Here is a 25,224-nt window from a genome sequence, read left to right on the forward strand (position 1 = left end):
AGCTGTGTTGGCTTTTGAAACTTGCACAACAACCTCTGGTTTGGTGTCAGTTACTGTTTGAGGAACAGCAGGGGACAAATCTGGAATTTGTCCAAGTACAGATGTCCCAGCTTCAGTCGAATCCTCAGTTGACTCTCCCACTTCCTCTGTGGGTCTTTTTGAGACATCCAGCTCTGTGATGCAACTGCCCATGACATTTGGCACACTGTCTGTCAGTAAGGGTGGAGGAGGTGGAGGAAAGTCCACCTCATCTCCTCCGTCAAAGACTGAGTCCCCTTCCATAGGAGGCGGAGGAGGTGGCCAGCAAGACTCGACAGCAGGGATCTCCTCCTGTACCCTCTGCAATTCATCTGGTGGCGTGGACACTGACGAAGGAGGTGTCCTTCTTGACGGTGGAGGTGTAGGGTGGTATGCTGGGGGAGGGGTAGGTGGTGGTGAAGCCTTGCTCATTTTGGGGACCTCTACAGAAAGCACCTGCATGGTTGTGACCTCACTTCTGTCCATCACATCATCACTCTTATCAACTAAAATTGTGACCCCATGCTGTGGGGAGGTTGTGTGGTCCTCAACATGTAAACAAACATCTGTCGGAGCACTGCTACTCATTTTCTTTTGCTGTCTGTCCAGTGAGTGTTCTGTTGACACCTCTCTGTTCAGTACGGTCATGGGTTTCTTCATGACAGGAGGAGGATCTTTCTTTGGACTCTTAGGGTCCTTCACTGCAGGGCTACTACTCTGCTCTTGTTTCTGAACGTCTATACTTGCTTCCATCCTTTCTTCTTCGGTACTCAGACTTTCCTTATTCTTCATCTCATTGTGAACTCCTTCAGGACCTGTTTCTATCAAAGTCTCAGGGTTTGCTTTGCTCTCTGACAATTCTAAGACAGATTTGTCTACACTTGATTGTTTTTCCTCTAAAACGTGCATCTCCATGATGGCTTCGGTCTGGGTACCCGTCTGTTTAACTGTGCTGTCTTGTGTCTGTGCTGGTGGCTGGGTTACTTTGCTTACATTAGGGCAAGGCCCACACAGGAGCTGAAAGGTGCATCTGTTGTGAATCCATGTCTCCGGTGGAGGAGGACATGGCGCTTTGACTTTGGGAGGTGGTGGGATGTTCAACAGCTCTCCGATTTCAACTCCCAAAGTCGAAGAATCGTTATCTGGAGTGAAGTCTTTTGCAGCAACAGTGGGTGGAGATCCCTGTGGGGGCAGACTGGGGCTACATGTGGAAACATCTGGATGGACAGGCTCAGACGTACCAGACGACAGAGAGGTAAGCGAGGAGGAGGGAGAAGCTGCTGAGGATGAGCCCCGAGACACTGATCTCTCTGGTTTGACAGGTTTCTTCTTCTGTTTGTCGGGGGAGGTTGGGGAGATCCCTTTTGGGGAGAGTGTCGGAGTGCCACTCTGACTCGAGTAGCCACTGGAAGGGGACATGGTCCGTTCAAATTTCCCCTCTTCCGAGGAAGGTTTCTGTGGGGAGGAGCTACTGGATTCTGGCTGAGGCTTTGTTGCTACTCCTGCCTCAGTGAAAGAGGCTTGTGTGGTGCTCAAGGGACTGGAGGAAACATCTAGACAGCTGGACCCAGTGGAGTTTGACACAAGGGTTGAGATCTTACTGGTGTCTGCAATAACTGATTTCATCTCATCCTTTGCTACAATACTTTCTGTGGCATTTGCCCCATCTCCAGACACAGAGTCATTGAGATCCACCAGAACCTTGGGGTTGCTCCTGATCTTATTACTATGCAGAGAGTTTGTTCTCCGTGGAGGGGCCGGGGGTTGCTTGGTCTTCATAACCGACAGACGAGAGAAATTCTGTTTGGTCTTTTCATCGTCCCCAGCAGCCATTGATCCTGAAACAGACTTAGATCCTTGATCTGTTACAACATTTTCCCTTTTAGTGCTGAAGCTGCTAATCATGCTAACTGAGCTATGGAGACTGACGAGATCTTGGTCCCTGCTAGACTTCTCTGTCTGGCTTTCCCGCCCATTCAGACTCACTCTCCGTGAGTTACCGCTTCTCGTGCTACCCTTGGAGGATACTGAGGAGTAGTTTGACATAATGGTCTTTGAAGACTGTGACTCGCTCCAGTTCGACCCCAAAGCCGATGAGGGCATCAGTGTGGAGTCGTCGTGGGAATTGTCAGTTTGGGAGCCATCACTGTCTGATCTTCTGGACAACAAAGGACTGACTGATAAGTCCCCAGATGCAAGGCTGCTTCTGCTCACAGTGCGGACATTACCGCCTTGGTTCACACTGCTGCCACGTGTCCGGCTGCTGCTGCGGTCGATCTCGATGACTTCAATCGAGGCTGGCAAGACCGCATTAGGGATGATTGTAGACATGTAGGTGGCCTGAGGAGACATGGACATCACGGGACCCTAGAACCAAACAGAGAAATGTGAATTTCACAGCTAAATTTCACAAATGGTCAACAAAGAATCTGGTAAAATACAGAAGATTGAATCTTAAAGCCATATCCAAACTGATTTAATTCTTACCTGGGGTTCCTGGAGGAATCTATACATCGCTGAAGGACATAAGGAGGAGGAGGTGGTCATGCCAGGTACTGCAAGGGACTTGGGTCTCATGGCTGAGGTGGGGCAGTGGTAGGAGCCAAAGCCCTGGTGGTTGAAGGGCTGCTCGTCTTGGTACATTTCCTGGAGGTGCTGCCTCATCAGCTGTTCCTCTCTGGATGCCTGTTTAGGATTGGAGAGAAGACCATTATTAAGTGATAAAAACCTGTAATGTATGTTATATAACTATTGTGAAGAACCCTTTACCTCCAGCTCTGAAAGGTGCACCCTCGCTCCCTCCTTATTCGCTACTGGAGTCCCTCCATCAACTGTTGGAATGATAACTACACCCGATTGGCTGCTACTGAGCTTTCCGTCGTTTTTAGGGGTAGAAACAAGCTGCTGGAAGGTTGGGCTTCTGTGCAATGCTGCGAAGAGGTCAGATCACTGTCAGTAACAAGTTTACTACCAAGGAAACATTATGACTTCTGGTTTAGTATGCTGGTGTGGACATACCAAGTTCCTTCTGGACCTGGTTGGGAATACCCATGATGGTGGTCCTCCGGCTCCTCTTCCTGCTCTTATCTAGTCTTTTAACTGGATTCAGAGGCTTGAATGTTGAACCTGAGCAACAGAGAAAAATCACTGTTGACTGAATGAGGAAGGTTATTTTTTCAATGAAAAAGCTGTATTTGCCACAGGAGAAGAAATTGGTGAAATAATGCACGATAAAGCATTGAAACTCAGTAGTATAATATAACATAGTATATTGGGGAAATGGCTTCTCCAGAGGATTTTAGAAAGGATGTTTGATGTATGGACCAGAATACCAATCACACTTTCTACGCACGCACACACACACATAGACACACACACAGAATGACATACTCTGCCTTCCAGCTATGATATGCAAAGGCAGCCCGAGTGCTGTGAACTTCGCTTAGAACTTTTGAGAAACTGAAAATAAGCCTCAGTTGTGTGCCCGTGTGTTGCTTTTCCTTTGATTTCACACCATCAACTGCAGAGGCACCAAGCAGCTGAGAATGAGACGTGCATGCTAAATAAGTACACGCTCATGATTTGCCATAAAGCAGCAAACCCAGGAACAAAGCGCAGACTGCTTACCGCACACACACTGTGTTTAGCTCTTGTTTTACTGAGATAAACAAGACGTGGATGCTTCCTTTCACAGTCTCTCCCTAAACACACAGCTATGGTTTACCTTGCCGGGTGAGCACAGGTCTGGTCGACACAGCAGAGGTCACTGTGGTATCAGAACCCCCGGCGGTGGATCTGGACACCGGAGAGCCACCTCCGTCTTTGGAGCTGACATCCTGCTCCAGTCGCAGAGTGTCTGTAGACTGCAGCGGACACACACACAGTATTTTTTAGTTTGGTGGCATTTTTAGTGTAGGACATGAATGACACACAGAGCTTTTGGGGCACTTACAGCAACGCTCTCATCGTCAGGTAAATTCACTCCGTTCGTGTGTTCTGTGTGAACAAAATAGACGAGGATGAGACACAGAATCTGAATACGCTCAAACTCTAACCTTAGTCTATGCAATCATTGCGGGTAAACTTTATTTAGATGAGTTTTTATTTATTGTACATTAGTATAAAACACATATAAATGCCAGTAAGTATGAACTTATATGTTTTCATGTTCATTGCGCTGCGTCTGACCTTCCTGCTGTAGTATCTTGAGCCCTTCTTGGGCCTCAGTGTGCAGGTCCTCTAGGTACTGCGGCCTGCTGCCCTCAATGAAAACATTCTCCTGGTAGTGCTGGGAGGTCCTGTAGTGGACGGTCAACCTCTTCTGGTCTTCATTCCCTTTCGGGCCAGCTGTTGGGATGGTGGAGAAAGAAAGAGTTTGGGTTAAACGGAGAAGAAGACAAACGTAATTGGCTCTTAGGATAATCAACAATTTGCGCTTCGATTTAAATTATAGTGATTTCACTGGCAAGAGGCTGGAATTGGTTCCAGGCTAACACTGAATTCAGTGTTATTGTCATTGCTGCTGCTGTCATTCAACAGCAGCTTTATTACACTTCTTTCTAATTATTCTGTATCTGTCATTTTGCTTAATTTATTTGCTCTTTGAACCAAAAACGACACTCTACTCTGAAGCACACCCGCTCTTTCTACAAGCCTTTTAAACCGTCTTTCCAGCGGCACTTCCTCGTCCTCTTAAGAGACAAACAACACGCATACACGCACACTCAGCAGGTGTCCATTTGCCAAGACATTTATCAGCTTTACGGTGAATCCTCTGCACCTCCACCTGTCGCGAGCGTGCATTTATCTGTGCACCTTCGACGCATCGCACTCTTCAAATCTCCTCAGCCGAGCAGTTTGGTGGGCAGACGTCCCAGCTTGACCAGGCTCTCAGCAGTAACCTGGCTAATCTCCTGCAGTATCTCTCTTCTAGCCAATGGAGGATTAGATTATCTGGATTGTCCGCATTGTAAAGATGCCACCGGACCCCCTCAGGTGGGCTTTACTCAATGTCAAAGGAAATTAAGATTTGAAAATAAAAATAAAGATGTAGTTGGACAGCAGTCAATACAGCCAAAGTTAGCAGGACCAATGGGAGCAAAGACCCGGCCATCTGAAGTTCAGTTATACTAAACTTCAGTGTTCAAGAGACGGAGATTGCCTGGAGTGTGTGCACGCAAACAGAGATGGAAGCCCTCTGGTCTTAAATGTTGTTGCACTATTGGCTAACAAATTCATCTTTGATGTGACCGCCAAAGACAGTTGGACTTTTGTGGTTTGTGGTTTGCCTGTGAGGGGCTATTTCATTCTAGAGGACATCACTTCAAGTAGGCAGGGGAAGCTAAATGAGGTTAAATTAAAGAAGGGTCTAAAAAAATTATGGAATTTGTTTGTTATTATTCGTATTTTTTGTATGCGTGTTTGTTTGTTTTAAGCTGTGCGGGCTGTGTGAGTTATATAAATTGTATATTGTCTGTTGTTAGCTAATCAAAGGTCAACCCGAGGTGTCTGCTTTCGCTCCTTTGTCACTCTCAACACTGTGGCTCTCAGTCTCACCCGGTAAGGTAACACTGCGCGGGTGTGGATGTACATACTGTACATGTTTGTGTGTACCCCTGTCCTCGGGCATTCACACAGGCGAGGCAGCCCAGACACAATGCCCTCCCCTGTGTGTGTCTGTGGGAAATCTCAGGTCATTGTGGACCTTCTGATGCAATCCAAGAAACGGAGACCAAGTTCATCACAAAACGGCCGCTGCAGAGTGCTTGTTACTCACATTTAAGGTGTTTTGCTCTCACTGCCAGTTGTGATTAACTGGAGAAGCAGCCCTTCATGAGATTCCGCCAGACCCCTGCGGGAGGTTTAGGGCTTTTTGGTCGATTTAGACGGTCGCCCAAAAAAAGTCAGTTAAGCCCCTTATCTCATCGGAGAGAACCCCCCCCCCCCCCCCCCCCCCAGATTGCCTTCAACTCTAATTATTGCATGCCAGTGTGTGTGCCATGTGTGTGTGAGACAGAGAGACAATGAGCAGTGCGCAAAATCAGCAACTTTCATCACTAAAACAAAAATGCTACTAAACCACCACCTCATAACCTCAACCATGCAACACAAACTTTTTAGGTTGTATCAAGAATTGGAAAAAAAGGTCCGCTGAACCCCAGAAACCTCAATCAAGGCAAAGTTAAAGAGTATTACTGTCGTGTAAACTAGCGCAGCCCAAAGTCAAAGCTCCATCCTGCCAAATTCCTCCACGTGAGTCAGCACTCACCCTTCTTCTTGAAGACCGACAGCAAAGTGTGGATGCTCTTCCTCAAGTAAACCACCATGTCTACACGAGTGCCATAGCAGATACAGAAATCAAAACATTGCGGTAAAGCAAAGTCCAACAAGGCCTCTTTCTGTCAGTGGTGAGAAAACAAAAAAAGGATCCAGATGCTCTGAACTCTGAGGATTAAAAAATGAGTAAAATCTTGAGAGTGAGCGTATAGATGGGCAGAGTGAGAAGCCCTCTCCTGCTTCTGCAGAGTGTCTGAGTGACTTGGGAAGGACAAGTACACAATAAGATCTGCTTCTAGCCGAGCAGCCTGTCCGCCTTATCCCCGAGTCTGATACTCTCCTCCCTTCCCCCCTGCTCTCTCTCTCTCTCTCTCTCTCTCTCTCTCTCTCGTTTGCTCTGTCGCTCACACTGGCTCTCTCCATTGCAACCCTCTCTCTATTGTCAAATGAAGAACCCCCCCACCACCACCAGCACAACGGCTGTCAAAGTTTGGCTTTCAGGAGGCATCCACCCCCACTTCCCTCAATACAGACAGACACGTGTGATCGTCAATGCAGAGAGTCTGGAAAGATAAAACTATATAAGAAAAAAGGGACAACTTTCAGACTTATCTTGAGACCCCCTGAGGGATTCTGACCCACAGGTTGGAAACCACTCTGTTAAGGGTTTACATAAAGTTTGAACAATGGAAATTACAATATATATATTGATAGGAAACTACCTTGATAATTGCTGTAAAATGTAATAATCGAGTGTTTCCCAAACTTTTTTGACCCAATTCACAGCAGGCCTCATCTATAAATCGAGAGTGAATTTGTGCGTAAATATAGTTCCTGACCATTTTTACTTCCATCACCTTATATTATCTTAAACAGGTCATTTCCAAGAGGTAAACATTTACCACAACTTTGTTTTATGTGTTCACGTTATAAATACATTATAAATGAGACCAAATAAATGCATTTAAGCAGAGTTCACAGGCTGTTCTTTCCTCTGTCATCAGTAAAACAAACAGAATGTACGCCAGCCATATTATTTAAGAATTTATTTTATAAGAAGGCAACAACTATTACATCAATACGAACATCTAAACTCTCTCATGTGGCTGAAAGGCGCACTTGCTGATAGAGGACTATGGAAGAAATTCTGCAAATTTATTAAGCGACCCTAATAAAATATCCGGCGTCCCACCGGTGAGTCCCGAACCAGTCTTTGTGAAAGAAATGACATTCTCCAGCTTCTGTCATAATAATGTGTTATTATAGCAAGTGTGCAGCACTGGAGGCTTTCCTCCTTGTGTTTACTATGATGCAGTTCAAATTACGACTATAATTAAAGCTAAAACTACACCGTAATCACTGATATATTTCAGGGTTATGTATTTCTATTTGTCATCGTCCTTTCCCTAATGAAAGCCTTCAGCACCGTGCATAAGTCTGACACTCTGTCTCATTATCTAAGGGCCACAGAGCTCTACATTTGACAGTAGAGGTTGTGTCCTCACAGTGAAAAGCTAAACAACTATTTCAATGCACTTTCTTCACTGCATCACTTTCTCCAGTGCCCCCGTCTCTGCCGATCTCTCCTCCTCCACATCTCTCTCTCTCTCTCTCTCTCTCTCTCTCTCTCTCTCTCTCTCTCTCTCTCTCTCTCTCTCTCTCTCTCTCTCTCTCTCTCTCTCTCTCTCTCTCTCTCTCTCTCTCTCTCTCTTGCTGTCTGCCCCCTTTGCCTCGTAGCCACTGAGGTCTAGTTTGAGTTAAAAATAGCTGACACATCATCGCTGCTCTCACGGCGCTGTGTGCGCGCCTACTGATGTTTCCTGACAAACTGCAGAGGGTATGAAATACAACACGGCTGTGGAAAAGAAAAAACACAACTAAAAAGGCTGATTCTGTGCCAAATATACAACCAGTGCCGAGTTCCACAGGTTATCTCCCCTCTGGAGCAGCAGCAATTGATCCACTGGCCCTCTGAATGGATGTTTGTTCACAATAAAGCGGCACAGCAGGGGGCGACAGCTGGCCCGGACCAGCTGGAGGGACACGCTGGAGGGTGCTAACTCAATTACCTTCATCTAAACAGCCGCCGGCCCTCCTGGCCCTGGAAAAACAGGTGGGGAAGCACAGAGTGAAGAAATCTCCACCCCGGTGTCCCGGGTCAGACTGCCCAGACTGGGGTGCTGGCGGTGGTTCAGCCTCTGGGTTGAGTGGGGGCTTGAATAAGCCGAGGCCTTCGGGAGAGCAGCTTTAGACATGGGAGTCATGCCAGAGGATTAACTCTGCCAGTGGCTTAACCTGTCCGTCTCTTCACCTTACACACTGACATTTTATTTCCCCTCTATATAAGCACTTCTCATCTCAGTCTTTTTGCTGAAAAATGTCTCTTTCGTTTGACTTTTTCACTCCTTTTTTTTAAACTTTACACCAAAGCTTGTCATGTGGTCCGGATGATATCACTCTGGCGACTTAGTGATACTCATTAGCTTCTAATCCATATTAATTTGTGCAAGACAGTTTACCAATATGGGACATGAGGGAGCTTAGGAGCATAAGACAAAAAAACAACAACACTTTGTTTCTCAGTGATGTGGTCCTTTAAGTTCCAAACAGACCCTCGTCCTTCCACACCCAGTCCCCTCAATGCAGACCTTTATCAAGTGCCAATTTTTGGAATCTCTGGCCCCCCCTGTTGTTCACCAAGACCCCTCATATCAATATTCATTAGAGGGCCTAAAGAGACACCATCTGGTCTTGGGGGAAGAGGGCAGAGAGGAGCTTCAGATGCCTTTGATTCAGCGCACACACCATTCCACCGCAGAAGCTCAATAACAATGTGAAAGTAACATAATGCTAACTTCATGCTAATGTGGATTTTCCAAACTTTCCAAACAATTTAACAACAGAGAGGGTGTTTGTAGAAAAACTACAACCATCAAATACAACTGTCTGTGTCTTTTTTTAAGGCTACTCAGAACAACCTTGTCCCTGTGAAACACTGAAGATAATATTATAAATCAACTGAGCCAGACTGTTGGGCGTGTTCGCAGTTGGAGGACAATCAGAGTTCAGGCGGACAGCAAAACCGGCTTGTTAAAATGTCAAAGGGCAGAAGACGGACATTTTAAATAATGGTAATGACTTCACGTTCTCTTTTTCTGATTTATATCTCACGTTGTGTTGCCTGAATCGGACTGAATTTAAACTATATGTGTATGTTGAGCTGAATCAGAAAATGATAAGTACATATTTTGATTTGATTAATTCATTAAATCATTTATTCAGCAGAACATTTTCTGGTTCCAGCTTATTAAATGAATGAATGATGATGAAACTGAATACAATGACACAAAGCACCCCTTTTAAATCCATTAATTTGCAGTTAGCAGCTCTTAGCGGGCGGAAATCTGGGATATAATACTTATAAATGAAATCCTTTGACATACTAAATCATTTAGAAAATGACCAGGCAATCCTGACCTATTCAATAAAAGGCAAATATATCACTTTTACCAGAGCAGGCACAAACCTGCTCTCTCTGAGCAGAGCTCACATAGACAACATAGTCCTTTCTAGTGCACACGTAACTTCTCTGTCCACTAGAAGGTGCTGCATCGACTCCGACTCTGTCTGGTCTGCAAGTATGAGACTGCAAAAACACTAGGTCATTGGATGAGAACATTTCCTGTAGATAAACAGGACCAGTTTGTACTGATGGCGGATGAAAAAGCAGCTAAATGTGATATATGACTCCCGGTGGACTGACCAAGCCCAAGCTCTGACGCTAACACACACACACACACACACACACACACACACTTATTGGAAAATGTAATACTGCGGTGAGTATTAGCTCATCTCATGTCCTCAGCTCGACCTGTCATCAGCTGCTCAGAGAGAGAGAGAATAAAAAGTGAGAGCTGTTCTGCCTTCTGTCATCACCTCAACATCAGTATCAGGTGAGCATTCAGGCCACTGGGCCATGAAGAGTAGCAGGGTTTCCACTTCATGCTTGACTGGGCTTGAAAAACGGCCACTGTGTGTCACTGTCAATGGGCATGTGGTTCAGTGCGTACATGTTGGGTTCATTAGAAAAAAAAGTGGATGGGCGGGGGGGGGGGGCTTTAAAGACACAACAACACAGGTAAAAATGAAGATATTGCTCTTAGTGCAGGTGTTAGGAACACCTGCAGAGCCTGGATGGCTTCACACAAAGTCACAGCTGTGGAACACAAACGGTGTTTGTTCAGGACAGAAGCTTGGGACTCTTCCTCTGTGACTTTCTTCTTGGTTCTGGGAGATTTTACGAAAACACTAAAAATTATCTGCAGAAATTCCCGTAACCTGAGCACAACGTCTTTAACAAAATCCAAAACTGAGCGTAAATGTGTGCGGCTGGCCGATGACAAGAAAAAAACAACAATGTTCTTTTTTTTTTTTTTTTAAAGGCAAAATAATTACCTAAACAGCTGCATGACAAAATTACTCAAACGGGAGTAAATGTTGGGGACTATTTTCAGCTACGTATGAATACACATTTGGTGCTCTGAGTATTTACAGGACCATGACGGTGCAAGAAAACCTCCCCCCACAAAATGATGTGAAATATTCCCTTTCATGCAAAAAATTTTCTTTTTCTCAAGCGTTACATTGACTCAAATATCCATCCAAGTTCAAAGTGTTGTCTGTAAATGTCTCCCCATTTATTATATTTTCGGTTGCCTTTGCAGAAGTTTATTGCCACGTTTTGATCAGGTCATGGGTGCTCGCTCCGATTGTTTGGCCACAGATCAGTTGATATTTGATGGCCTTGAAAGATGAGAGAACATTTCCAACAACCTGTAGCAAGACTGCTGCCACCGAGAGTCCTCCCAGCACAAACTGCTACCAACTGACAACACACTTTTAAAACATATATGACTCTTGCAGCGTGCGCTTCCTGGTTGCCCGGCTTTTCTGGTCCATAAAGTTTGGTGTGTGTGAGAGAGTCATCCGAAGTCCGGCACGCTACTGCATTTAAAGGGAGAGTAGGATTAGACAACGAGCACCAGCTGTGTCAATCAGCTCACCTGTCACTGCTCTCATGAGCCTCCACACACACTGCTACTCTGACATTGGTCAAGCTACGGTGGGCCTGAGGTTGCCTACGGCTGCTTTGGATAGAGGTAATAAAAATGCCAGAGTATAGGAAGAAAGGGTTAAAATGTGACCAGCAATAAACCTCGCTCCAACACACACGCATACACACACACACACACACACACACACACACACACACAGGTGTCATTATTCAGCTCGTTGCTGCTCCCCTCATTTGTATTCTATGGCTGTTGTGGTGGACTTGAGTTATGAGCGGTGTAGTATAAACCAGGGAGAGAGAGGCAGGCTAACCCCCATCCTCCATGCACATATCTAGTGGAACATTTCATGTTTCATGTATCTTAAGATAATAATTGGCACAGACTGTTCAGGTGGCCTGCACAGAATGAAATATGAACTGTGGGATTAGACTCATTTGTTACTGTAACTATCTGAAGAGAGCTAACAGACGTAGAGGGAGCAAAACAAAGCACACAAACTGTAAAACCTGCACAACGGGACTCTGGGGAGGTGGAGACAAATTGCCAGAGACACGAGGAAGGAGACGGAGGGAAAGGCTGAGGAAATAGGAGGAGGAGGCAAGGGTACAGTGGAGAGGAAGGACATAAATCAAAGTACAGTAACTGTCACGACTCGTGAACCAACGCATTTCTGATCTCCTCTGGGCGAGTCACAGAGGGAGTGAGATACAGAGGTGAACATGAAAGGAAAAGAGTGGGTTGAATAGAAATGGTTAAGGAGGACGAAGAGGGCAAAGGGGGGGGGGGGGGGGGGGGGGGGGAGAGAGAAAACCTAATAACCTAACCCTGATGTCTCGTTTCTTCAGCACAGATCAACTCTCTATTTCTTAATCCTGACCTGAAGCAGGTTGCACACCTGAGCTGAGGTGACTGATTCCACTTCAGGAAACACAAAGAAACGGAGCTAAACTAAGATGCTGGAGCACTAACTGCTTAAAAATAGCAACTCTTTTTTTGTGTGGTAATTATCCCTCTCTTGCTCTCCCACATGTTCTTTCTCTCTCTACCTGATAAGGGGATTGTGGGTATTTTCCCTCATGGAGCTGTTTTTTGCTTCCTGTCGTTCCAACTTAAAAGCTTTTTTTTCGAGCCAAACTGAGAGCTCTGCAAACACCGATACAGATACGGACGCCTCACAGCGGAGACACAGTTGATCCACTGTTCCCTTCATTCGTCCACAGTCTTAACACAAGATAATAAAGCTATTTGTTGCCAATTGGTGTGGGAGTGAGCATAGGAGTCCTCAGGATGACCCTGGAAAATTAGAGGGTTTGGAGAGACACAAAAGCTTCCATGAGAGAAGACATAGTCCAGAGACAGTCTTAATTTATGTTGCATGTTTCCAGATGCCAATAACTTAACATGAAGCCGACTGAAGAGAAGCCAAAACTCCATCTCTACATTAGTAATCAGTAAAGGAAAACCACTCAGGCAACAGCTAGAGAGAGAACAAAAAGGCTGCAGGTTATTCGAGGTTCTTCCTAATGGCGGATGGACTCATTGAGCATGATTGATGAGTTAATGAGAGACCGACGGCTTCCTCACAGACTCCTCTCCGAGCAGGACGGGACAAGTCCGACTCCTTTGTTGGGCCTGAAGTCCATCCTCAGAGAAGTCTGAGGACTCGATCGGCTGTTTTGAACGGAAGCAAACTTTAAAAACAGTCTTAGCAACAACAAAAAAGAGCATATTATAAAAATGTCTTGCCATGTAGTCTTATAGTTAAGTTTGACATTTTGGTACGTTTTCTTATTTGCTTTCTGGCGGAAAGATGAGAAGATTGATTCCGCTCTCGTATCTGTCAATAAATATGAAGCTAAAGCCGACAGCTCGATCGGCTTATAGTTCAGCACAAAGACTGGTAACAGAGGGAAGAGCTAGCATGGCTTTTGTTAACTTTGGACAGCAAAGGTAACAATATGTCCACCAACCAGAACATGGAAAGCTCGCTAATTAACACACTATATCTAGTTTGTATAATTCCTACAAAAATCAAAGAGTGAAAACGACGAGTTGTGGTTATGTCATCCCCTGCTTCCAGTCTTTATGCTAAGCTAAGCTAACGGGATCCTGGCTGTAGCCAAATATTTGCCGTAGTGGCATCAATCCTCTCGTCTGACTTTCTGTTAAGTCAGTATTTATACTCGAAACCATTTGATATGTTTGGAAGAATCTAATTACCTCGCTGGCAGACCAATGGTTTAAATTAGGAAAAACAAAGATATTAAGATAATTAAGAGTTTTATTTTTGTGCTTTTCAAAAAAAATGTCACTAAACTAAAACTTGACCTGAACTTTTCTACAGTTTTAGTATATGTGACTTCATCCATGTCCCTCTTTCCGGTTGTGATGACCCTTTTGGTGTCACCTGGTTTGCTGGGTGAGTCACCTGTCTGTGCTCTCTCTGCAGGTGATCGTTAGAGCGACTGGAGACACCTGAGGGTGATCCCAGGTTATTTCAGCCTGGAGGCAGCTGGTAGCCTTTTCTCTGGCTGACTTTCTGTTCTGCTTCTTTCCCGTTTGGTTTGGTGACGTTGTCTTAGTTTCTTGCTGTGCATTTATGCACATTTTCAATGTCTGCACCCACATCTTCCACTCATGCACAGCACCCACTGATATCCACACCCTATACTTTAATTACTTAAAGTCTAATCTCCTTTAGTTTGTGTCAATAAAGCCACTTTTCTTTAAATGGTCATATTGTTTTGGCCATTTGAGCCATATGCCGTAACACCTATCATTAAATCTACTTGTTTTAAAAGTCAGTGGTTTCACGGATTTCCTTATCTATCCTGTTATCAAAAAAATCTAGCACCGACACTTGACTCAGACGGATGGACGTCACTGACCAAGACCCGTAAGGCCTTTAAAACTTCCACTGAGATAAAGACGTCTTATTTTACAGTTAAAATAAATTGTTCCGCATTGAGCAGCTTCTCAAACTCCCCACTTCCTTAACCTTTTCTCAATTGCTGTAATGATACAATATCCAAATGTCACAGTCTGGTTTATCTCATTAGTGAATCAGAATGTCTGCGTTTGACTTTCCTTCTTACCAAAATGTCGTTTCCATCATTTTATGTCCTCATGCTCCTCTGGAAGTGATCGATATTGTGAAGATTTCCAGACGAGGAACATTTCTGTGAAACACCCATCCTTTTCTTTTTTTGTCTGTACATGGACTCATGTCCTAATTCAGTCACAAATTGCTGAAACACTGTTTTCAATGCACCGCACATGTAACACACCAACTAGCTCGGCCATTAGCACTATAAATGCTACAACATGTGTGTTTTCCAGAATGCAGACACTGAGGGTTGTGTGTGTGTGTGTGTGTGTGTGTGTGTGTGTGTGTGTGTGTGTGTGTGCCTCCTGCCCACAGGCAACAACATCTCATTCTGCCAATTGTGAGCCTTCACTAAAGTCCCAGAAACACTCCTCCTCATCACTCTCTCTCAGTGAAATCCCGTTATGCACGGCCAATGAACTAAGCTTCCCTTTGGTAAACAAGTCGAAACCATTTGGACTGAATCAGTCGGGAAGCGTGTTTGAGTAAACCTGCTGCCAAATGTTGAAGAACACAAAGTGGCCTCCGCTGGCGCCGTCTGCTTGGAACATAATCAGCTCCTCAGTAGAACCGAGTCCTGACCCCAATAAGATTACAGAACCTTAGTTGTTGAGGTTTATTATGGCCGTTGTATTACACTGATTGACATGACATGTACAGTAAATAGTACATAGATACTATTTATACATTCATTATTTTACTCCCTTCACTACCCAAAGCTCAGGCCACTGTCTTCATACAGCGGTTTGTATGATATCTTACGATATCATTTTTTGTGCGTTTTCCTCGGGAAGTCCAGCAACGTGTCAATTTCTGCTCAGTCTTTTCAAAATAAACTTCAGTCTTCACAGGAAACAACTTAGTTATGTTGAGGAAAAGATTGTGGTTTGGGTCAAAATAACTACATAAGTGGGGTCACTTAAGTACGACAGTCACGTGACAAATAAATGAACCCCATCCACCTCTTTTTCCATCCTCCCTCTGTGGGTTTTTGCTGTCTTTAAACGTCCTCGTTCATCATCACATAGATTACATACATATTTATGGTTCTGTATCAATGATTCTGTACAACTACTAGGTTTTTAAATGATCTTCAATGGTCGTTACTAGCTAGTTGTCATTTCAATGTGTGACGAGACAAACACTTCCAGGGTGTTGTGGGAAGGGGATTTTACTTAAATTCATCAGTGACAGAAGAAAACTCTGAGTGAGAACTTTGAGACGACCAGTAAAAAACAATTTGATTGATGGATAACTTAATTTCGGCGAGCTTTGATTTTAGGGTTGATGCCGCTTTGTTCTCCAGCAGCGGGGCAGGACACGCTGAGAGCGAAGACGGTCACAAGTTTCAAATGATCGATTGGACAGTGATGGTGGAAAATGAAGCCGAAGGAGAGCAGTAAAAGATTATTTTGTTCTCGTTTTAAAATGATAAACATGAAACCCAAGCCATGTCACGCACAGTTATGTGCGCGCGTGTGTGCTGTTTAATGGTATCGTCTGATGATTTAATTCAATTTAGGTGGCGATGCAGGAAGCCACTGGAGAGAAATCCAAACACTGAGTCCTTTCATACAGCAGAGAGATCTCTCTGATCCACTGAAGCTGTGGAGGTTTGGTGCAGCAACATGGCGAACACATGTTACTCAAGCACAAAGTCCAATGACACAACTTAAACAGAACTACAGAAATGTAACTTTTCCTGTCACCTGATCTTCGTATATGTACACACAGTGCAACATTCGTATTTGTTTAGTGGCAGGTTTATGTTTAACTATTGTTTTTAAGGTGAAAAAGCAACTTAATTTCATTTTGGAGCAATTTTCTCTGAGCTTTCGCACCTTGAATAAAGGCATCAACCAATCAAATTGTGCAGAATCGACATTTTCAAAGCGTATACAAAAATGTACAACAACAGAGAGGCTCCATAGTCAAGAGCCAAGTCGGCAAACTTTATTACTCATTTCAATCTTGACAAAGGCAGACCAGATCCACTCCTTCCGCACCTTTCACAATAAAAGCCCTAGACATATACACTGTGTAACGTTTAACCAGAGGGAACTCAATTTCACTCAGAACATTTTGCTTCAAGGAAACTAAAATAGCTTTCAGTAGCTTTGACTATACAACACGTTAGCTCAGACAGACTGCCAGACGCTGCTCTGGGTCAATAGGCTCCCGGTAGTCGGTCCTCTACCTTCACTAATCTATTTGAACCTTCTATTTAAAAAGTGCTGCAACTTTCGTAAATTCGCATGGCATTTCGCGAAATATTCGCAGGTGAGTATTTTGCATTTCCTGTCGTTTATTTGTCAAGCTCCCAGTGTGTAAAGGCTTCTAAGCGGCTAAATCCTCCACTATGTTCACCAGCTAGTCACTAACAGTGGTTGTTTGGGGCTGAGCTACAGAATTCCCACACTACATATAGGACCAGAGTACGCAGACGAACCACAATTACATGCTGCCAAAAAAACAAAAGTCCTTTCACATAGAGGAAAAAAACAAAAGTTCCTACAGCTAAAGGGCATGAGAGGACAGAGTAGAGGAAGAAGTTAACGACTTCCATTCATCTCCAAAGAGAGGCGACACGTTGGTGCAACAGGCCAGAACAAGATGTTACAGATGAAAAACAGACCAAATACAAACAGACCAAACATCATTTTACTGACGCAAAACAGACGGTCTAAAGCACAGCATCTGGAAAGTAAGGAGACAGAGGTTGGTTAAAGAAAAACTCCATCATCCTTCCTGTTGTTTTGTCTCCTGCGGTAGCAAACGCAGCTTCAAAAAGAGAATGAAAAGAAAGGAAAAAGAGGGGGGACGGAGGTCACGTATGCCGTCGAGTCGCACCTGCTAGTGAGAGCGGTGAGATTCACGGAGAGAAACGGTATCAAAACATAAGATATCGGGGCTGGAAGACGAAGCGTAGGAAGGGAAAGATAGCAGAGACGAAAAGTCATCTTCTCTTTATCCAACTGTGTGTTGCCACGGCTCTCTGCAGGGAGTCCACGGCTTTGACAGAAGCACACAGTAAATGGGATCTTCAAAGGAGGGCCAAGAAGAGAGGCGTCTTAGCCCAGCTTACAGAAATCAAAAGGCTTAGGCGAGCCTTACCCAGCGGGATAATGGAATATGGAATATCACAAGCCGCACAAGACAGTCGTAATGAAAATGGCAGGGCAAATCTGCTGGCAGCCTTGTTCTCGAATTATACACAGCAACGTGTTCCTCTTTTCTTCTCCACCCTTTATATCCTCCAGACGAGAGTCGCCTCCCTCTCCCTCCCTCATGCTGTCACCGCTTTTCACGTTACTTCACCTCTCAGTCCTTCACTGTCCTTCACTGTCACAGTTTATTCCCCAGTTTTATCACAATCAGAGTTTAAATCTGACGTGTAAATATCTCCCGTTTGGAATGAAGAGAAATAAGCAGCCAACGATCCAAGGTCAAGAAGATAACAGCCGAGAGGAAGCAGAGAGGAGTGTGAAGGAATGAGGTGAAGGATAAAAGGCAGAGGAGGTGTGCGAGTTTAAAAACATGTCCGAATATTTCAGTTTCAAGTGTACAGCGATAGTAGTTCATTAGATGGATCATTCATCTCATCTTAGTGCAGAAACAAACTCTATCCTGTGATGAAAGCCAGCTGAGGTTCTCCCTGCAGCGTGGACAGTTATGAGAAGGTAATATGAAACATCTGGAGGCCCGTCAGTTACGTCACATGAGTTCAAAAAAAGCTCAAAAGGGCCCGAGAATGAAAGGATGTGAGTGTGTTTGTTTGTGTGTGTGTGTGTGGCTGCCTCTGACCACCTGTGGATGCAGTAAAGTGAGCTCATAGTGAGCTAATCTTATCCACTGCAGCTACTGTCCTCACGCTCACATCACCAGATGAATAGGCATCTTTGTGACTTTGGAGCTCAGCTGGCAGCATCTCAACCCTGCACACCACATTGTGTCTTTTAACGGTTTGTGAGCTCATATCAAAAAAGGTTCTGAAGCCTCTAGTTTCATCTTCGTGGTCAACAATTGTTTTGAGAAACAATTCACATTGTGGATGAATCTATTAGTCGATCGGCAGAAAATGAATGTGTAACTATTTTGACATCAACGGATGTTGATCTCACACTATTTGAGGTTTGAGGACTAAAAGCTCAGAACTCTTGTTGACGTTATAATCGTTTCAAAACATGGTTTTCAATGAAAATGAGAATAATTACGTAAAACGTATCGCTCCATCTAATATCGCGAATCCTATCGCACTTGCAATACCGCAATATTTTTCCAAATCATCCATCCCTTTGTGACATCCAGTCTGTTACGTGTTAAACAACATAAACAACCTCTCAGGTGTTGTGAAGGACACAGGCAGGGTGTCTGGTTTGGAACTTGACCAAAGCCACACACACAGGACACATATTTCGGGAGCACACGGTGAGGATCCAGTCACTGAGTTCATCCCCTGCGTGTTTCATTGGCCCGGCTGAAGCTGCGTTACTGCGGCACAGACAGAGACCATGTAATGGTTGCTTGTAATCCATTAGCTATGGTTTTACTGGTACTGAGTCAACAACCTTGAGGAGTATTGCATCAATGCAGCTGCAGAGAAAACACTTCTCTTCTTCCTCTTGCTCAATCGGCCATCATTTTTTGGGGGCTATTGTGTAACAAAAAGCAGCTGCAATAACCTAAAAAAAACAGGAATCGAGCCTCATTTCAAGAGGTTGTGTGTCTGTGAGCCGTATGGGTGCTCATGCGCGAGGAGATGGGCATGGAATGTAGGAATGCATTCACACCCCAACTTTCTGAATAAACTCCCTGTGAATGAGGCGGTGAATTCAGGAGAACGGCGATCACACACGGTCACGTAGACATCGACCACCCGGACAGAAAACGAATTCAAGATGTGTTTGTGTAGAAGCACATTCGTTATCTAGAGCGAGGAGTCTTTTTTTGTACACACACACACACACACACTCGCACACAAAACCAATTTCAGCCATGTTGGTGAAACACAAAAATCAGGCTAAAATATCAATTGTTTACTTCTTTCATCTGAAAGTCTGACTGCAATAGAAAAATAACACCCTTGAGAAAAATAATTGATTAGTCTTGGTCTAATTGTTATTGCTGTTTGGTTCCAGCTAATGTTGGTCATATTTCATGCTGTCTTATGACACAAGCAGATAGATGCATTTGGTAATATTCTAATGCAACAACTCCAACTAATGGCCATGCAACCACGACCGCCGACTAACGAAAGAGGCGACACCGATCTGTGGAAGGTTTGTGGTGGACAAATTGCTGTGTCAGCATCTGTTCATAAAAAAAAAATCACTTAAAAAATATAAACAGTGGAAATATTTCATCAAAACGCGGCCACACTGACTTGGCCTTTTGGGTTTGGTACATTATTGTTTTCTTGGCTAAAAACCAGTAGACGGATTCAAGTGAAAATGAAACAGTGTTCAGGCTTAAATCAGTTTAAATTGTGCTTTAGGAATAGAGTACTGGTGAGCCAGGAGACAGTCTTTGCAAATGAACGCGCCAAAAACACACTAAAAATAAGAAAGAAACAATACCATCATGTTTTAATGCTCGCAGTTATTATTTGTTTTGTCACAGCAAAATAACAGAAGAGCTGCATGGCTCCAAGTGTCCTTTACTAAAGCAGCAATAACTGATTTTTTTGACCACTTGGAGCTGCAGAACAATCTGTAAACACAACACTGACATCTTATTACGTCATCAAGTTGATATCAATATTCACTCAACTTTGAGCTTTGTTTTGGTTTGTACTAACTCCTGAGGAGAATACCTGAACATGTGTGGTGAGCATGTCACGTACAGGTGTTATTAAAATAAAACAATGAGCAGAAAGATGCTAAAAAGCTGAGGAGTCTAGTGACTATTCACTGTGGATTCGTCACCATGAGCAACCTTTCATTTTACACATAGTAATTGAATCCGCTGTTGATATAAACATGTGTATTATTGCAGCTTCAAGGCTGGAGTTGGTACAAGCGACTCCGTGTCCAGAAACTTTAAGTTCACTATTTTGTCAATAATAATGAAGGAGACAGAAGAGAGACGGTGGTGGAAGGATGTGAGAAACACAGGTAGACTAAATATAGTCCAGGGTGCGGACAGACGACATGAAACGGAAAGAAACAGAAGACGTCAACAGCAGCTTTGCGAAAGACAAAATCTCTGTGACACAGCATTATCTGACAATCGGTGTCTGCTTGTGTTAAACCTGTTTGTCTGGGTTTTTTTTTTTGTTGCTTCAGGGACTGTTAACAGAGACAATGATCAGCCTGGGAAAATAGCTCCCACCCGAAAAAGAAAGGCAAATTCAGTCTGTGTCCATTTAAAATCCTCTGTTACTACTCGTCTGTTATAGAGAAACAAATCCCCAGAGCAGAAAGAGCAAAAAAACACACTCGTCTGCACACTTGTGCAATAAGCAGGAAGCCTTGAAGCCTTGAAGCTGACTCAGGTAAAGTCAGCATGGGAATACTGTCACTCTGCACCTAAAGAGCTTACTGTAGGAACCAACTCACGAGCACATGACCGCACACAACTACACAAGTGGCGCTTCTCAAAGTGGCCACATTCAAAACAAGTCTGGTTTTTACAACTACAGGGGAACAAGCTTCAATGAATATTTATGACAAGTGATATGTATCCATTCCAGACTTACCTGTTTTCAGTTTGTCTCTATGTCCAAACAACCAGAAGCCTTTAGGTCTTTCCTTGCTCGAGATTTTCTCCTTCTGAACCTTCTTCTTCTTCTTCTGGACGCTGTTTCCCATTTTAGGGGCAGTCCTGCAGCCCCTAAAGGGGGTCTATCATCTCGTCTTCCTGTAACGCTACATCTATATTCCTTCTCTTGAGACCCCGCAGCCCCTCGCTCTCCAGCATGAAAACACACCCTGAGTCAAAGTCAGCAACGCACTCCTGAACCCGATGATTCAGTCCTCCCGACACACACACACACACACACACACACACACACTGTAGTAAATGTGTGCTAAAGACCCACTGACACCATTCCTATAAAACAAACAGCACACACGCACACAGACACACACACACACACACAGATCCAGCAGGCAAAAACACAACACAAACACTCAGTCCTATTCTCCGTGCTGACACACTTCCAGTCCCGAACATCCAGCTGCTGAAGCAACGGCAGCATCCAATACTTACAAGCTCACTACCAAGTGCGTGTGTGTGTGTGTGAGAGTGCCCCTCCCACTCTCTGCCTCTGTGATCGCTCAGCTCCCGAGCTGAGCATTCACACAACTGATCATTTCCAGCGTAGAGGAGTGAAAACACACACTTATCTTCTCAACAACATAGATCATTAAATGATTGACACCTTTTTTTTCTGTCTCATGGTTAATGCTCTCAAGTTGAGTATCCTCCCCCTAATGTCCTCTTTTAGCAAACGGTTATTACAAACCATTATAAGCACAGCTGACAGATCCTTTCAACACCACGTGGTAAAGGAGAAAACACAGATTCCTCTACGACAGTGCACACACACACACACACACACACACACACACACACAGATACAGACACAGAAAGCTGCATATCAGGGACGTTTATGTAAGAATGAGTGAGAGAATCAGAGTATAAATACTGATATAAAGTGAACGAGTGGAAAGTAAAAACAGCAGAGGGATGTTCAATAATTCAAGTGATCTTCACAGGTGCAGCTCTCCTGTCTGGCACCTCTTAAAATTCCTCACAACACACACATAGATAAAATAAAGTAGAAAGAGCAGGATATGCGGCAGTCAACCGGTCAGACAGATCAAAGCTTGTATTGAGATGAGAACATTCCTGCTATGCTTAGAGGAAAAATACAGATGCCGAGGCAGACGGGTGAGTAACAGCAACAGGAATGATGGGGGATTCCAGAGAAGCTATGTTACTTTAAATTTAACAGAGCACTGATATAACTCAGCAAACAGGATGATTCAACTATAGACTGGGGCCACATTGAGCAAAACCCCCCTCAATGTTTACGGTAAGTCGTCATCTTCCTCATTCCTCATGTTCTGTTTCCTTCTGTCTCTGAACGCCAAGGTAACTTATGTCCCACAATGACGATGTCATGACCTGTGGCGTCACCCAAAATGCCGGTGATACCGCTCCCAGAGATTGTGGATCAATAGCAGACATCCAGAATGAGGTCAGAGAGAGAGAGAGAGAGAGAGAGAGAGAGAGAGAGAGAGAGAGAGAGAGAGAGAGAGGACATGAACACCGTCAGCATGTAACAGGCTGCTCATCATCACAAGAAACTGAGCTTCCCTGTTGGAACAAAATGGAGGAAGAGGGGAGGGAGAGTGGTGATGATGAAGAGCAAGAAAGTGTAAGCACACACTCCTCATCACGTTTCTACCCTCCATCCCCCACGCCTCTGGTGTGTAGGGCTCTGCTTGAAGATAAAAAAGAAGCCTTCAATAAAAAGAAGATTTACTGACTGGGAGAGTTACGAGGAAGAGGAGATGTGCTGGACTACAGAGAACTGAGCTCTTGTTTTTCCCTAGAACAGGAATCGATGTCTGAAGAGCAGGAGGAGCACGAGAGAGAGAGAGAGAGAGAGAGAGAGAGATGATAATGATATCGCCTCAGCTTCCCATTGCAGAGTGTAAAATGATCTGCAATAAGAGAGACAGAGATGCTGCCTCTTAATGCAGCCACACCAGAACCACACCCAGTACATTTGTGCTGCTAGAGTACTCCGAGCTCACCGTCTCAACTGTCATAGAGCGGCGATGAGAGTGCACTTAAGATAGTGTGTATGTGTGTGTGTGTGTGTGTGCGTTCCCCTACTAGCTGCAATACAGCGTTGCCAAACATGCCCTAGATACATTTAAATGGGAGTGTGATCAAAGTGTGTGTCATCGTCGGGAGTGATTCGAGGATTCGACAGCGACGGGGAGCACGGAGGGGAGTCGGTCTGTGCGTTTACGAGTGTGCACGTATACACATTAAAGGACATTCGTGTAGAGGAATGCCGTTGTCAGGGAATAGGGATGGGGGGGGGGGGGGGGTTGTCAGGGTGGATGTTTCAATCAATGCTTCTGTGTACTTTTACTAGAGAGCGCGTGCCCGAGGCCAGTGGCCTGTGAATTTGGACATTTGTTTTTAAAAAGTTACAAAAACAAAGTTACAAAAACACAACGGCGTTGGTGACTGATCTGTTTTCCACGTCTAATGCATTGGCCAACATCAGCCCAGCACTCCCATCTTGTGGCACGGCGCTGATATCACAATAAAAAGCCCTCAGGGCACAAAGTAACCCTAACCCTAAGCACTCAGAACCATGTCCAGCTGCAGAGCTGCAGCAGCAACAGTTCAGTTTCAGACGTGGAGTTTAAGCCCAACCTGCTCCACCTGGAGATGCTGATGTGTGCCATCTACAGGCAAGGAAAGTGATGGGTGGATCAGAGGCAGGTGGGTTTCATTCTTGTTGCTGCTTATATGTGTGTTCAAGGTATTAAATCGTAAAATGAAAAGAGCTCTGTTAACTGCAACATATTTTCTGCTGAATTCTGTGAGAAGTACAAAGTTCACACTGCTCTAAATTTCACTGGTAAGACAGAAGAAAGTGAGAGAGAGAGAGAGAGAGAGAGAGAGAGAGAGAGAGAGTGTTTCCTATCCCAACTATGTCTAAAGTTAATTGTCATGTTTCATCCGCCTTGCTCTCAGAAAACTTGCTGCAAACTGCACAAATTTCACCCACATCCTCTTACGTCACCCAACAGCACTCCTGTTTCCAGGATAATTGAAGCGTTCGCTTAAACTTCAACTCATAAACTTTGTCTTTACCCGACACCATTTTCTCGCGAGGGCCCGATCGGCTACTGTGCATGTGCAACTCTAAACAGAGACGAGAAGGAAGCGAGATGGCCCACTCCTTAGCTACCTCAGCTCCAGAAAAAATGTGTTAAGTCTTTTTATTACCACTTGCTTGAGTATATTGTTGCTCTGTATACCAGCCCGACGTGGTATTTTACTTGCTAAGCGGGCAATCGTTGTTGTTGAGCCATGTATCCAAATATAATTAGAACCCAAATATATTAAGAAATATATTATCTAGACCTTTTTCTCCAAGCAATTTGCAAATATCCTTCATTATAAGATCTTTGCCCCACCCTTCTGTTTTAGATAACAGGTGATATGTGAAGTCTCTATAATACTCATTGCCTTCAGGTGTAGCCAATGTTAAATTTGCAGCAGTAGCGACTCTCTTTGTCTGTATAGATAACATCTGAAGGTTTAATTTACTGCTGTGACTTTCCGTTCGGTGGCATGGGATGTGTCAGAACTTGACTAAAATGACTGAACTCAAGCACTCAAGCAGATTCTTCTCTTGTGGAGAATCTGCAGCTTACTAAATATGAATATGTGACATGAAGCCACAAGAGGCCAGTCAGGTGATAAATCATTGTTTTGGCATTGCAGCTTAAAACCGAAACAAACAGATAAGCGTTAAGATAAAGTCAGCGGTCGGTGTTGCGTGATGATGTACCCAGCCCATCAGAACATATAAGGTCCCGAATTTCACTTTACTGAAGATCGACTGAATTCCTCAGGTGCTTTGTCATCGTCTGGTCTATTCTTCTCTTCACAGATAAAAGAAAGAGAGCGTGCAGCTGGATCAGGTAAACAGCGTTCAACAGGTGTATCTATTACAGCAAGTTACGCAACGGGAGCCCCCCCCCCCAC

General features: G+C 44.3%; 1 protein-coding gene across 1 annotated transcript in view; it reads right to left on the reverse strand.

Moving 5' to 3' along the window:
- Positions 1-25,224, reverse strand: part of nhsl3 (NHS like 3) — a 34,026-nt gene that overhangs the window by 2,734 nt on the left and 6,068 nt on the right. Inside the window, exons 2-9 of the mRNA XM_076075247.1 lie at positions 4,207-4,365; positions 3,971-4,014; positions 3,743-3,881; positions 3,037-3,144; positions 2,788-2,948; positions 2,506-2,703; positions 1,620-2,385; positions 34-1,517 (exon numbers count right to left, since the gene is read on the reverse strand). Coding sequence (XP_075931362.1) covers positions 34-1,517; positions 1,620-2,385; positions 2,506-2,703; positions 2,788-2,948; positions 3,037-3,144; positions 3,743-3,881; positions 3,971-4,014; positions 4,207-4,365 — 3,059 coding nt within the window. The remainder of the gene's footprint in view (positions 1-33; positions 1,518-1,619; positions 2,386-2,505; positions 2,704-2,787; positions 2,949-3,036; positions 3,145-3,742; positions 3,882-3,970; positions 4,015-4,206; positions 4,366-25,224) is intronic.

This window comes from Anarhichas minor, unplaced genomic scaffold, assembly GCF_050575085.1.
Source record: "Anarhichas minor isolate MPS153535 unplaced genomic scaffold, ASM5057508v1 ptg000051l, whole genome shotgun sequence".
NCBI classification, from domain to species: Eukaryota; Metazoa; Chordata; class Actinopteri; order Perciformes; family Anarhichadidae; genus Anarhichas; species Anarhichas minor.